Below are 15,140 nucleotides of genomic sequence, written 5' to 3'. Positions count from 1 at the left end.
AGCTAAGCCTCGCTTCAGCCTCTGTTCTAAAACGAGCTGTTGTAGCTCCTTGCAAACAGAAGGCTTGAATAGATGGTAGGCGGGGTTTCTGTGCTCACAGCCGGAGCTATGTGTCTGAGGTGACCATGTTCGGGATATCCCCTCTTTGTTGCATCGTACAGAAATGCGAATAGATGAAAATGTTCAAAACTGAAATCTGTAACAAATTACTTGATGTCTCCAGGTAAAACCACACAAAGACGGCTATAGTTTCGATTTTGCCAGCACAGTAACTTTCATCCATATCACATTCATGCAGCTGCACAGCCGATAGAAATCCTTTTGTTTGGTGTCACATAACATGTCAAATATGACTCAAAGCTTTAATAGAACCTCCCCCCTCATAACCTCGTGTTGAGAAGCTTTTGTTAAATCAGCATCAGCCGTTTGGTTTTATTGCCCCAGTTCTGCCCAGGTCAGCTGACTTTATGGCGGGCTGCCACACTTACACTGAGCTTTCTCTGTCTGTGCTTTTGCTTTAGCCACCTCTGCTGCTCTTTCTCTCAACTTTGTCATTTCTGTCCCTTTGTTTCGCCTGCCCACCCACTGCTTTCATGTTTTACAGTTATCATTTTCAATTCTCACCTGTCTCGCCCACTTCTCTGTAACGCTGAAATGAATTCCTATTTCTCCATCACTCTGTTCCCGCTTTACCCACAGAACACAATTTTTCTGCATTACTCGCACCCCCACCCTTATTATCTCAATAGCCACATTTCCCCTCGCTCTCCATCTCTCTGTGGCTCGCTTAATGAAATTTGTTTGTCACCCCTTCCTCTCAGATCCTGAGCAGTGTGATGCTGGAGGTGTTTTCTGAAGATTTCCCAGAATTCTTCACGGCAGAGGTGCAGATGGTGTGGACCAAACTGATGGGGGCGGTGTACTGGCATGTGACGGGGGCCTACACAGAGGTGGGCTGGCTCCAGGTCTCCAGCTCGGCAGTGTGAAGAGTCGGGAAGAAGAGGTGGTAAAGAAGTTTTCAGTGGACTCAATGAAGTTTAAAGAGAGGCAAAATAATGTGTTTAAAATGTTGATGGAGATTTTGCGACGATGGTTTCACAGACATGGATCAGATTAACATGGTAATCCGTGCAATTTTGTTTCTTTATTCAACTTCTTTTGGATGCATTTTGGTGCTAAGCTTTGCACGTCTCGGAGATCAGATCAGTTGGACACCAAGTAATGTAGCCAAACATCATTTTATTTAACTGCTGTTAGATTTCCACTTACATCAGTGGCACTCTGCTGTGTTATCACTGCTAAGGCTAACTATCAGTTCGACATCCGCACACACTGCTGTTGCTGCCAGAGGCACACAACCAGTCACTTTCTGTGTAGCATAAAATCTTCCTTTTTATACACCTGCTGAGATAAGACTGCTCCAAAAGTGTTAATGAACTTCTAGAATCAGTTAAAAGTTGACCAATCCTTCTGTTTGTAAGCCTGTCAAGCTTTGCATTCTTGCAAAGGGTTCAAAAATTGTAACAGTGGCAGATGCACTTTAATTAGAGGCAGATGAGGATAAAAGCAGAATTTGCTAATCGACATTAGCTGTGCAAGTTAATATATTTCTAGAGTTGTAAATATGAAGTGCAACAGCAGCCTGCAAATACCGTAAAAGACGAAAGGATACGTGTGAAAAATGTGGAAGACTTCTTTTTTGGATGTCCTACCCGGCCGGCACTGTAGCAATCAGAATTATTTTCCCAAGCAGATCATTATGGCTTTTGCTACACTGGTCCACTTGATGGTCATATTTTATTTGACCTTTATTATTATTATGTTATCTTTATTTTTTATTTTTCCTTGTATGAAGGTATCTTATGGAGTCTTTAATACCCGGCAAACACAGCATTTTTTTCCCAGACAAAAATGACTGAAAAAGATCACCTTTTGTCAGCTAACAATAACTAGAGATGGGCCGATGGGGACGTTGTTTCCATGTAAAATAGAGATCCAGCTAAATGGACAAATTAAATGCATGTGTCCTTGTTCCTTTTAAAACAAAGATAATTGACTGACAGCTAATTGATTTACTACAAAACTGTTAATGGACATTCATAGTTCTTCTCCATTTATGCAAACTACTGATGATTGTTTTTAAAATAAATAAATAAACAATTTCAGACATTTATCTTTTCAAAATCACTGCAGCTTAAAACAGTTTAGAGTACAACAACAACGAATGAGAGAATTTTAGCTTATTCTTACATTTTTTTCATATTAAACAGTAAAAGGTGAAATTTAATTGTATTATATTTGATTATATCACCTATGTTTGAATGGGTTTTAAATACATATGCTTGTTCTAATGATCTAATCGGTTGTTGAACGTGGATCTCTTGGTAGAAAAGTAGGTCCAGGATCGTTGAGAATGTTTGCTTGGTATGTTCAGTCTTTGTCCCCCAGACGTTTATGGTACATAATAGGAACCTCTTGGAACTTGTTACAGGGGTTAGCTTTAGGATGAACTCTCTCAAAGATAAATAAAATGGGATTGTGTGACTGCACAGCTACTTTGAAGCCTTGTTTGAATGAAAAATAGACATCCATAAAAACTGTAATTTAAAATGTGTCAAATTCTACCCAAACGCAGCAAAAGGTCTAATGTGTTTTATCAGAATACTGTAAAAAAAAAAAAAAAATCCCACCCCACCACATCCAGAAACACAAAGCTTGACAGGCCCGCTCTTACGAACATGTATTTTATCCATCTGGAGCAAGAAAAGACATTTATTTCTGAAAATAAATGCGGATTATACTTAACAGAGTTCATTTCTGTGGAAACCTGCAGTTTCAAGGCAACGCACATGAATACACTTCACAATACTTTGAAAGATGGAAGAAATGCTTAGACACAGAATGACTTTTAGCTATTAGAGGGGGCAGTTAGTTGTTGAAGCCCCGGCTACGGGACCATGGAGCTGCTGACTGTTAATAGATCCTCTTTGTGTCCTGCTTCAGTATATCCTCATGTTCAGGGGACGTGCGGCCCCTTTTCTCTCTATTTAATGTCTTGTTTAACTTTACTGAGGTGTTGTTTGTATAAGTGTACAGTGACTAAATGTGCACACTCTTCTACCTTCGTTTACAACTCAAGGACACGACCTGTGGATGCGTAAAACAGGGCTGGCTTTGCTTTTTTCCCCCTCATTTCATCTCATTGCACACACACTAACAATGTGAAAGTGAGATGGAAAATATCAGCAGGTGCACGCTTACACTTTCACGCACAGGCATGCCATAAGACATCTCTCATGTGAATATTTACAGGACGGTCGCTTAGTTTACATCTTTAAAACCCGATCAGAGAGTCATGCTGCTTTGAAGTCTCCATTAAGGGCTTTAGAAACCCACACTGGAGGTCTGTGGAAAACACATCTGTTTCAGAAGTGCCATCAGTCGGTTTCTTTAGATCTCTAACCAGTCAAAAGCAAAAAAAAAAATCCAAGTATTACAGAATGTGGCCTGTGCTGCCTTCTCGTTACCTTACCTGACCTCACCTTCTTTGAAGTTCATGTGCTCCTGCTGGCAGTCCCCATCTTCTCAAACACACACAGCAAATCTGTTTAGGGTGGACACTTGATCCAATCTGCAGTTTGCGTCTGCTGCAGTGACGTCTTGTTACTCCCATCTGACCCCCGTCGGCATCAGCATCTGGCATTAATGAGGAGGTAATGAGTCTCCTCTCCTCCTCGTTTGGCCATTCATCTACTGTAACTTCCCATTGCCTCTGCTCGGAGCGCGTCACTGAGAAGGAAAACAATTACGAGTGGACAGATGGCATTAAACCCACCACGGTCATTCACAACAGCGCTATAGACGTGCATACACGTCTTTCATTGACTGAAAGCAGATTCAGATTCTCGATTACAAACACACAACACAATCAAAGGAAAAAAACTGGGATGCTGTGAAAAATGTAAATAAATACAGAAATGCAATAAGTTGAAATTTCATTAACTCTTATTTTATTTATAATAGAACATACAAAACAAATCAAACCATTAAAATGAGAAAATGTACAATTTTTAAGAAACTCATTTTGAATTGATGGCAGCAAAACATCTCAAAAGTTGGGACAAGTCAGTGATAACCGCTCTGTAGCATCCTTTTTGTTTTAACAACAGTCTGTAAACATCTGGGAACAGAGGAGAACAGCTGCTGGACTTCTGTGCCATTTTGTCTGATAGAGGATTTTAGCTGCTTAAAGGTTCCGGGTCTTCTTTTGTTGTGTTTTTCATTTTGTTGAAAGGTCGGGACTGCAGGCGGGTCAGTTCACATCTTGAATGATTTGAGTAGAGAACAGTTTCTACTTTGACTCAGTCCATTTTAAAAGAGCTTTGGCTCAGAGAAGGAGGCACTGTGTCTGGATTGTGTTCACATGTGGCTTCTTCTTGGCTAGAGAGAACTTTTAGTGGCTGTCATTGTGATCTGTGTTCAGACGATGTTTTCTGGAAGCCCGTGCAGTGATTTCCATGACAGAATCATGTCTGTTTATGTTGAACAGCATTATTCTGGGTTATTCCATTTGTAGATGGTTTTTTTTTGCATGTTAGTGACTCTGTTTCAACTTTTTTTAAGACGTGTTGCTGCCATCGAACTAAAAATGAGAGGTTTTTCCTGAAATTCTAAAATGTCTCTGCTTGATCATTTCTATAAATAAAATATGGGTTTGAGATTTGCACATTCTTGCATTCTGTTTTGTTTATATGTTATACAGCGTCCCAGTGTTTTTGGTAAAAGCGTTCTATAAAGTACTAAGTGTTTTGTTTTTGTCTTGCACCAGTGGGTTTAAATATTATTCTGTCATGATATCCTTTAGAAAAACAGCCCCCTGATGTGTGATTGAATTTTTACCAAAGAGCCCAAGTGAAGAAAACACGCAGTGCTTGTTTTTAGCTCATCTGACTGAAAGACTGACACCTTGGTGAAGCTCAGGTGTCGTAGGCCTACAGTACTGGTCTGATTTTAGTGAAGCTTGCACACTTATCACTTCACCCAAAAGATGCTCAAGGTTAATGTTAAATGTGTTCTTTTATGGGCCCTTTATCGCTTTCACTTTACAAACTTTAAGCATACTTACAACTCACTCGCACCTGATGTACTGAACAGCATTCGATTCAGTCCATTTAGCAAAATCATTGACATAAAAGGATAAAACATTGTTGCATGCGCTACAAAATAAATAATAATAACTTTGTGAAATATCAAAGGATGTGATGACTTCAAATATTGCTTTTGCACACATGTTGCATACTACTTGGTCATGATGGAGGGCGTGGTCACGATGAGGAGAGGGGGCGTGGTAGCGGAGGGCGAGGTCATATTGGTTGAAATTCTTTTGTTAAAGAAGTTAAATGAATAATAATAATAATAATAATATATACTAGCAGATGCCCCTCTCCCAGACAGAGCTGAATCAGTGTAGGATTCAAAACTAACCTTTATTCAGGTTGAGGACAAAGGAGTACAAAATCCTTCAAAGAGACAAACAAAAGAAACTCCAGGCACATGTGAAAGCAGAATACAAGGGAGTATTAACAACCACTTTGAGCTCTAAGAGAAGGAAGATCGGGCAATTTATACACACAGGAGGCCAATCAGGAGAGGCAAACAGCGGTGCAAACAATCAGGAGAAAAGCACAGGCAGGAAGCAAAACTGATGTAAGAAAGCTAGACTTCAGAATAAAACGGTAAACAAATGAGACGACACTTGAAGCAGACCAAGAGCAGCTATTAACAAAAGCTGGGAAACAGAAATGAACACATAAGGGAACCACAAAACGAAACATTGCATTAAAAATGTCCAAAATTCAGAAGTGAGACTAAACGGCCCAGACTGTGATGACGTGACAGTAATCTGTGAATGGCGATGGATTGTGTACCTTATGAGCTGCTACATCAACCACCTTGTGCTTCACTGACAGTGAAACAAGGCCAAGAATTGCTTCATAATTTGGATTCAACTCTTGCTTTTACTTGATAAATTATATTTGTTTCTGAACAATTTGAGAAAAATTGTCTCTCGAGTGGGCCTCGATGCGTCGAGGAAATTAGTTTTAGTATTGGCTCAAATTCAAAGACTGATAAGGTTTTTAAATTTGTCTACTTGTGTTTGTACCAAACAGTTAACCCTGTAAGCCTGAACCACAAAAATAGCCAGAAATTTCAAATTGTTTGTTTGAACCGTCTGACAAAGTAAGAAAAATAATTACATATGAGTTTTCATACGAGTTTTATTTTATATCATTTTGCACATAAGAAAAGGATTTAATGGGGTTAGGGTTAACAAAAATCAAACGGATGTAGATGTCTCAGAAAGTGTCAAATATGACGCACCTGGTGTTGCAGGGTTAATCCTCTAATTATTGCAGATTTTCAGTTGATGATTTAAAAAAAAAGAGTTTAATTATAGCAAAAACTTTAATAAACTGTAAAAGTGGTTGTAGCTGCTGTTGATTTAAAAAAAAAAAGGTGTGATAAAGAAAGTCCTTATGTGGTCATCTCCCAACATTCGCACACCAGAAGTTGATAAAAAAGCAATTTAATTTTTCTTTTGCTCTGTTTTTGAACAGAAACTCTTTTTGATAACGATTTATTTAAACAGACGAAGCGGTCTTCACGGGGGGGTATGGTAAATATCTCCAAGGATCTCCTTTGAAATGTCCCACATGCACACAGAAGCGGAGAACAAACTTCCTTATCTCACAAATACCTAGTTTACATCCCAAGGTATTACATTCACGTAGCGGCTCAGTTTCACTGATTAGCCCGCGATAAGAAAATGTCACTTTGTGATCTTTTGATAATGAAATGAAAACACTAATTGCTGCTTTAACGACTCTCGACTCCTGCAAATGTTTACTGAAAGCTCCCCTTCCAAGCTGAGCCGCGAGCTAATCTCTCACAGCAATGACTCAGACAGGTGGATAAAAATACACGCAGGAGTCAAACAAATGTCAAGAAAACTGTTTCCACTTGGGCTCAAATCGCTTTGGAGGCAGTAAACCTGCTGCTGGTCTTGAATGATCTGGTTTAAAAATGCACTGCGGTCCTTTTCAAAGCTGCAGGCTCTCTGCACCTCGCCATCTGTGTGCAGCACGAACCTCACCACAATATAAACACACAGCATTATGTGTAGACACATCCTAGTTAAACACATCGCTGCATTGCTTTCCACACGCACACGGTTGGGCATGTTCTCACATGCAAAGTTTACTACTGCCGCATCTATTGCAACATAATTCACTTATTTTAATCTAAAAATGTAAATTTTTTGGCTCATTCAATCCATATCATATGTTCATGTTCATTCCCTTTCAGCTAATAAGGGCATCACAGCACATGTGGACTTGTGCGTTTTTGTTGTGAAATGTTCCTGTCTATGAGTTGGAAAGTTAGGACTTTATATTTTTCTAAATATATCTCTGAGGAAGGTTCTGTGTATTTCAGTACTGTATATGCATATGTAACTGTACACTGTTGCTGGGAGCGAATTCAGTGGCTTTGTAGTGTTTTTGAGCATGTTTGCACAGACTTGTACCTTCGCAGACCTGGTGAAAATCAATCATGACCATCAATAAACTCTACTTGTAAATTTGTCTGTCTTTGTGTTTTTTAAAGATTACTGTGTACACACTGATGATTTGGATCAAAATGGGAACCAAGCCTCTGGTTTTACCTGTTTTTAACTACAAACAACCAAGAGGTTCAAGATGTGCCAGGTCGAAGTGAAACTGAAATGGTGAAATTATCAGTTTCCTGCATGTTACATAATCATGCCTGTTCAGGTAATTGATTGTTCCCTGCGTCTGCGCGACACAACATTACATCCAGGTTACATCACCTGTGTGCAGTACAGTGCAGTACATGAGTGCTTCATATACAGTGTTGGGAAGGTTACTTTTAAAATGTATTCCCCTACAGATTACAGAATACATGCCCCAAAATGTATTTTGTAACGTATTCCGTTACGTTACTCAATGAGAGTAACATATTCTGAATACTTTGGATTACTTAATATATTATCATGCTGTTTACAACTACTTGAATGTGATTTATTACTATTACTGAAGGTCCGCGGCTCCGAACCATAGTAAAGGGACCTCTGGCTAATACGTCGGTTCCGATGTAGCTTTACTTTGTTGTCTACGTCAAGTTTGCTAGCGAGAGACAGAGAGAGGCGTTGAAAGGCTGCTCCAACTGAACTTATGGTTTCGGAGGAAAACACGAACACGGTGTACAGTCTAGTCTTAATGGCATACTTACAACTGGGCTCGTCAGGCACTCTTCTTGGCTGCAGTGGTTATTATTATATTTACATGCTTCCAGCTCCCGTTTCTGCTCGATGACAACTTGTACTTTTCCTTTTCCTCCCTCCTCGCGCTCATAGACACATAACGGGTATGGCAGTCCATTCTCCCTGCAGCACGGACTACACTGCCTATGACGCTACATTCTTTAGGGCTCAGTGTTGCCAACTCCTCAGTAAGGAAAATCGCTATTGGTTGTCCTAAAAGTCGCTAGAAGTCGCTAAATGACATCATCACCTAATTTGCATAATTGGTCATGCTAATGTAATTGTAACCTATGCTGCTGGAGAGAGAAATAACATCGTGGACGAGACATAAAGTGAGCAAAAAACGTCCTAAATGCATTTAGAATTTATTTAGAACTACAAATTAAATTTCTTTTAACAATTATTGTTTTTTGTAATGTCTTTCACGTCTTTTTTAGCGACTTTTTTTTTAGAAAAAAAGTCGCTAGGGGGTCTGAAAACTCGCTAAATATAGCGACAAAGTCGCTAAGTTGGCAACACTGTTAGGGCTATGCCTGTAGCATTCTGCCTATTAGCTTAGCACAACAACAAAAAGGCGCTCTGTCACCCAGGAAACACACGGTCACAGAGAGAGCACGTCACCCTGTAACCATGGCAACCGTAACGCTGCCGCCTGGAACAACAGAACATAGCTATCAAACAAAACCCAAAAAATCCTGACCCGTGACAATATGAAACAGGAAAATACCGCTGTGTAATCCATTTATTTCAACAAAGTAACTGTATTCTAAATACCACCTTTTTAAACGGTAACTGTAACGGAATACAGTTACTCATATTTTGTATTTTAAATACGTAACTGCGGTACATGTATTCCGTTACTCCCCTACACTGTTCATATACGTTAAAGGTTTTTTTTCCTGTCTGAAAGAGAAAATTTTCCTTGTCTTCATTCTGGCCGCTGGAAGACCCAACAAACTTCCAGCAGAAGTGAAGATCATCTGACGGTAATGAGACGGTTCGAGCGTTTGACTCACTGCTTGAGTCAAACGTGGATTTTTAAACACAGTTCTGTGTTTTACCAGCATCTGGATCATTCTCTTTAACTAAGTGTGAAGTAATCACAAAAAGCTTGTTTTGAAAAACTGGTCACCTCCTAAGATCCAAGCTCCTGTATAGTTTCTAATAGATCCTATTTATTTGTGATTAGTCTGACCTGATGAAGCTTTGAGAGAGTGACTGGAGAAGTGTAGAGGAGGCCAGGAGTTGCACTGTGTCTTTGTGGCCCCCGGGCACTATGTTTGACACCCCTACTTTAAATCATTCACTGGAGCCATATCATAAAAACAAGCTGTGGAGGGAGCCCACACATGTGGGGGTCTCTGGGGCTCTAACTTCATGATTTGAGCATACCCTCCAACAAAAGTCTTGTTAGGATACGACTGGAAGTTCTTAAGGAGAAGAAGAAACAACTAAATGTAAAACAGCTCAGTAAGACATTAAAGGAAAGGCAGAGATTTAAATAAATATATAACTAAAGAGAGCAAAAATTTCAAGCCCCGATTGAAATGTGTTAGAGTTTCATAAATGTGGAGCTCACGGGACGAATGCTGCTTCTCAGTAGGAGGTTTGGCTGGTTCATAACATATCAGCCGATCAAAAATGTAATTCTGTGCCGAGGCCGTTCGGTGATCTATGAATGAAACGCGAAATCAATTCTCGGCCACATGTGGAGCGCAGATCGGCGAGCTGGTGCGATGTGTTCCACTTCATTATGAGACGAGTACAGCAGCAGAAACCCGGCAGCATAGATGTTATTAAGTTTTTTTTTTCCTCAGCCAAAGGTTGAACGTGATCCAGATAACATAGTGCAGCACATACACTTACACTGATGTACTGCTGTACAGAATTTGGTCCAGTATTATACCTTTTATGGTTTAACATGAATCATTTACAGGCAAAATATCTCGTCAGTGGGGAGGCACAGGACTGGGTGTTTTGTTTTGTTTTTGCTTTGAAAAGCACTTGCAAAGAAATGAACAGTCTCTAATGTTATGGTAGTAGTTTCATTTTAACAGAACATCAACCAAATATGCAGAAAGAACATGTATGTGTAATACAAATGATACAGTCAGATATTTCTAGTTGCTTAGTAGCAGCAGAATGAGGTCTTGCATTAGTGCAGTGGTTCATTATTGTGACTTTAGGTGTGTTGTTCTTACTGTTGTTGTGGTGATTATTTTAGATTTTGATATGTGTGAATGTGTGAAATAGTTTCTACTGTTTGAGGACCACCATGACAGACTCCTGTAGTGATTAATTACATCCGGCTAGCATTCATCTTCAGGCTGTTTTGTTGTGAGTGATGAATGCAGCCACGTCTCTAAAACGTTATAGTGTGAAATTTGAAGAGTCTTAAACTATTAAACAACAGCAAACATGATGATAGAAGTTCAACTTTCAGAGTGAAATTTTTTTTTAGGTCTCATAAACATTCCTGCACATTTATATGATTGTAACTGTGACATGGTTTAAGTGGATTACTTTATGACCTTTTGTTTTGTGTATATAGTGCATAAGTACACATTAGCGAGTGTTTTTAAATTTAAAATTGTTTTAATGAAACAGCAAAGTCAGATGAACCAAAGGTGTTTCCCTCCACCACACGCAGCTTGTCCAGATGTCCCTCTTTATGTGGGACTATTTTAATTCCTCTCTCCCTTTGTCCCACATGTTGAGACAATGTCCCGCACTGTGATTATGAAAGTCTGACTTTCACCCAATGCATGGAGGCCTGGCGAATGCTGGGCCCAACAGAGAAAGAAGTTTTGCAGACTTTGGTGGATATGGTGGAAACTACCACAAAACAATGAAGTGTCAGATTATGGTGGGAAATGCAGTCTTTGTCTTTCTTTGGTTAAAATTGTTCTTCAGTTTCACACGAGGTAAAACATGGCATGAAGTGACACAGTGTACATGTCACAATTGATGAAATTGTCACACATGGCTAAATGAGAAATGTGTGAAGATCTATGGATGCATCCCTACTGAAATACAACCACACTTAGAAGCAGCTGAAATAAACAAGAATGCAAGAATAAATAAAGACTATTGCATGGAAAAAAAAATGTTTTTTTTTGTTTGTATACACTTAGAAAGGCAGTTGGAAAAAGCTGCTTACACATTAATTTGGCTCTAAATGTAAATGTGGCAACGTGCACTGTTTGTTGTAATTTTATTTTTAACCTGGATATTTTTACCTCCACCCTCAACTGCTTTTTTGTTACCTGCCTATAATATTTGCCTATATTATCGGAAGCACAAAGCCTTTTTTTTAACAATAAATCAAAATGTTGTTGTAGATAACTGCATGATCACTCTAAGATTAAAGATAAAAGCTGTTAAATATAGCTATCAGAAGCTTCCTAAAATCTTCTAAATATTCTGTCTGCAAGTTGGCATAGAGACTCTGCTTGGCAATCTCACTGTTTTGTGAACCAGAGATGATTAAATGGAATTAGATGTAAATGCTCCTAATCAATGATTAATGGTTGCCTGCTCCCTGCTTGACGCCTCAGGCGCGGCTCTCTCGACTCTATAAGGCTCCAATGGGAGGTTCATGCAGGGAGGAAGATTTTCATTTTTCAAATCCATAGATAATTTATTCAAGCCATACATTTGATTATAAAGTGTTGACGAAGACTTCTTATAGCTGCTCTTTAAACACAGAGAAAATTAGTTTTATAAAAGGATCTGCTCAGGTTATACTTCTAGGTTTCTGTACAGTGTTTGAACTGAAAATGTGCTTGCAGCCTCATAGGAATAGATATAATATTCAGAAAAATCAACGTTACTCTCTTGCTGCCTGGCTTGAGTGTAATAGGAACAGGTGAAAAAGGTAAACAAAATCATGAGAATCAGAAAATAGTCAGTCTCCCACGAGTGCATCCGTTGTGCTCAACCATGGTCGACAGGACACTGACTTGTCACCATGGCTACACATTTTTTTCACTGCCACATATTGTCATTTTCAGAGAGCGCCAGTAATGTGGGCTTATCACATCCCGGGGGCAAACACACCTGGACAAACTCCACTTTGACACCACGCGGAAAACACACAAAAGCCAAAAATATAATGCCAGGGATTTATATCTCGGCTGATACCCTGATCTCAGCTCCTTCTTCTGTTCCATGATTAAATCAGGATTTCACACCGATACGCTCGTGCTCATCCGTCTCTGTCAGGAGGCGTTGACTTATTAGAATTCATCAGGTGTTCAGAACACAAACTGACACAAATGAGTGGAGCTCGTTAAGAAATCCCCTCTGTGTATCTCAAGCTGCTTTATCGGCGAGGAAGGTTGCACCAGTATGCGCTCTGCTTAGGCTCGCTGCATGCAGTTCAGCTGTAATGAAGCTGATTAGTGAGTTTCATCTTTTTGCCTTTTGTTATTTTCGAAGTGCACCAATTGATATTTGTGTTGTAACCTTATTTTAATGAAAACCAAAGAGAACTTTTATCTGATTCTACATTTGCCCCTCAGTGTTAATGGTTTCTGTTAATAATGTCTTTTTTTGGAGCAGCTTCACTGTTGTTGTCCTTATCAGCATCTTCAACAGCTGAACAGGCTCTGATAAACCCACAGCTGTTCGGCACAGAATTACAAAGCTAGTGATTAGTGAACAAAGAGCAGTATTCGACAGCTTAAGAGCCAGACAACCTCCAGGTTTTTGGAGGTGGTGGAAAGCAAGAACTTAAAGGAGAGAAAGCAGTGGACATAGATTCATTATGTGACCAGAAACAATTTATTCTGATATGATTAGCATGCTATGGTCAGAGCAAAGCTGCTGTTCCTATGCATAAAAATGAGCCAAATGTGACGATTCATTCATTCATCTGTCAAAGATGCTTCCTGGGTGAGGTGATCTTGGTATTACTAACTGGAAAAAGGGATCCCAGGCTTTCTGAGGATATTCTGATGAGATCGGGGCAAAAAACATAAAAGACTGAATTAACTTTCTAGGATAATCTGGAAAAGTGTTTACTAGGGGTGCAACAATATACAAAATTCAGGGTTCGGTTCGGTACTTTGGTGTCACGGTTCGATATTTTTTTGATACAAAAAAATGTTCATGCCTTTTTAATTTGTCATTTATTAAAATTATAAATATATATCTTAACTCAAACGTACAGTTTTTAAATTTAATGTTGCTGAAACAACAAAGGGATAAAATAATAAATCTATCTGATCGAGAAATCACTCATCTTTGGAAAAGAGAGTTTATTACAGAGAAATGGCTCTTTCCAAAATAAAAGCTATACTATACGCTTCTTCTGGGCTATATTCTCAGCAGCATATTAAATATATCAGGTCCCCATAAGGAGAATCTTGTGCTAGCCTTTAGGCTGTCTAAATGACTCGGGTAAAGTTTGTAGCATGCGTGCTTGTTGTTTTTGTCTGCTTCCAATTGTCTTTGCACTAGGATGATGTCGGCATAAATGTGCAGTCATATTCGTTGTGTTCCCACTAGTGCTGTCAGTGTTAATCTAGTTAAAATGACATTAACGCCATAACGCGGCAAATCTCCGCTAACGAGTTACTGCGGATCGTCCCGTGCGTGGGTCTGGACAGCGTCAACACATTAACGAGCTAACTGCGCTAACGCACTAGTTCCCACCAATTGAGTGTGGCACGTCCGACATACAGTTTTACTTTTGTCCATGAGGCGCTTACCTTCAGGGTCATACGTCACATGAAGACCAAAATAGTTCCAAACGCCAGATCTGAATGAGAGTGGGGGAGGTTCAATTTTGAGTAGGTTGAGGCAGTTGTCATGTTGCAACGAGCTTAGCTTCTGTCTTGCTAGCTTGCGCTGCGCTCAGTGGATCTGTACTCGACAGTGCAGCCTAGGCGGAGTAGTCGAACGTAGATCCACTGAGCGCTCAACACAGACAGCATTGTCAGAAGAAAAGTTGATAAAATAAATTTAAAAATTTTTGTATTGTTCGATACATATGCATACCGAACCGAAAGCACTGTATCGAACGGTCCAATATCGATACGAGTATTGTTGCACCCCTAGTGTTTACATAGTAATAAGTATTCACCCACTAAATTTCACATAAGCGTTTTGTCCATTGTTATGTCTGGTGTTTGGAGACTGCTTGTAATGTCAGGATAATGCATATTCTGTGAGTTCACCTGTATTCAAACTGATCAGATGTTTGATCAACTATAGTATGGTATACAGGCCCCTAAAACAAATATATATCAGGGATTTTATTCCTACTGCAGGAGTCCAAAAGGTAAAACATGACAGAGCTGTGTTGTCTTGATAGCAAACATCTGTACCATTCTGCTCATGGCTAAGGCGGGGTTAACATTTTAGAAAATTCAAAGTAGTAAATCTTACTAAGTAGTTTTGTTGCTTTACTGTCCTGATCTGACATTCAGTTCTTGGTAGTGTTGAATTAGCCTTAGTTATTTATTAGCCTTAATTAGTATTTCTGTTTGGTTTTATTGTAGTTTTGCTATGTCTATGGAGTTTGGTGCCTGTGTTTCAGCTTTCTCATTGTTTCCCGTCATATACAGTTCAGTATCATTTTGTTCATTTGTCTTGTACACTTAGTTGTCATCTTTTGGGTTGTTTCCTGTTTTACTTTGGTAGATAGTTCTCTTTTGTGCCTAGCTTTGAATTTTGCGTTCCTTTGTAATTGTCTTGATTACCCACACTTGTGTCTCATTCCTCCAGCTGTTTCCACTTCCCTGATTACCCCATATGTATAAATAGTCCAGTCCTTCGCTTTTGCTCTTTGTTG

At 39.4% G+C, this 15,140-nt stretch overlaps 1 protein-coding gene across 1 annotated transcript in view; it reads left to right on the top strand.

Moving 5' to 3' along the window:
• cygb2 (cytoglobin 2) overlaps nt 1–7,643 on the top strand; it is a 42,038-nt gene extending 34,395 nt beyond the window's left edge. The window contains exon 3 of the mRNA XM_085162727.1: nt 822–7,643. Coding sequence (XP_085018853.1) covers nt 822–986 — 165 coding nt within the window. The 3' untranslated portion in view covers nt 987–7,643. The remainder of the gene's footprint in view (nt 1–821) is intronic.
• Nucleotides 7,644–15,140: the final 7,497 nt, after the last annotated feature.

The sequence above is a fragment of the Neolamprologus multifasciatus genome, chromosome 6 (genome assembly GCF_963576455.1).
Source record: "Neolamprologus multifasciatus chromosome 6, fNeoMul1.2, whole genome shotgun sequence".
In the NCBI taxonomy this organism is placed as follows: Eukaryota; Metazoa; Chordata; class Actinopteri; order Cichliformes; family Cichlidae; genus Neolamprologus; species Neolamprologus multifasciatus.
This window is presented reverse-complemented; position numbering and strand designations above follow the sequence as displayed.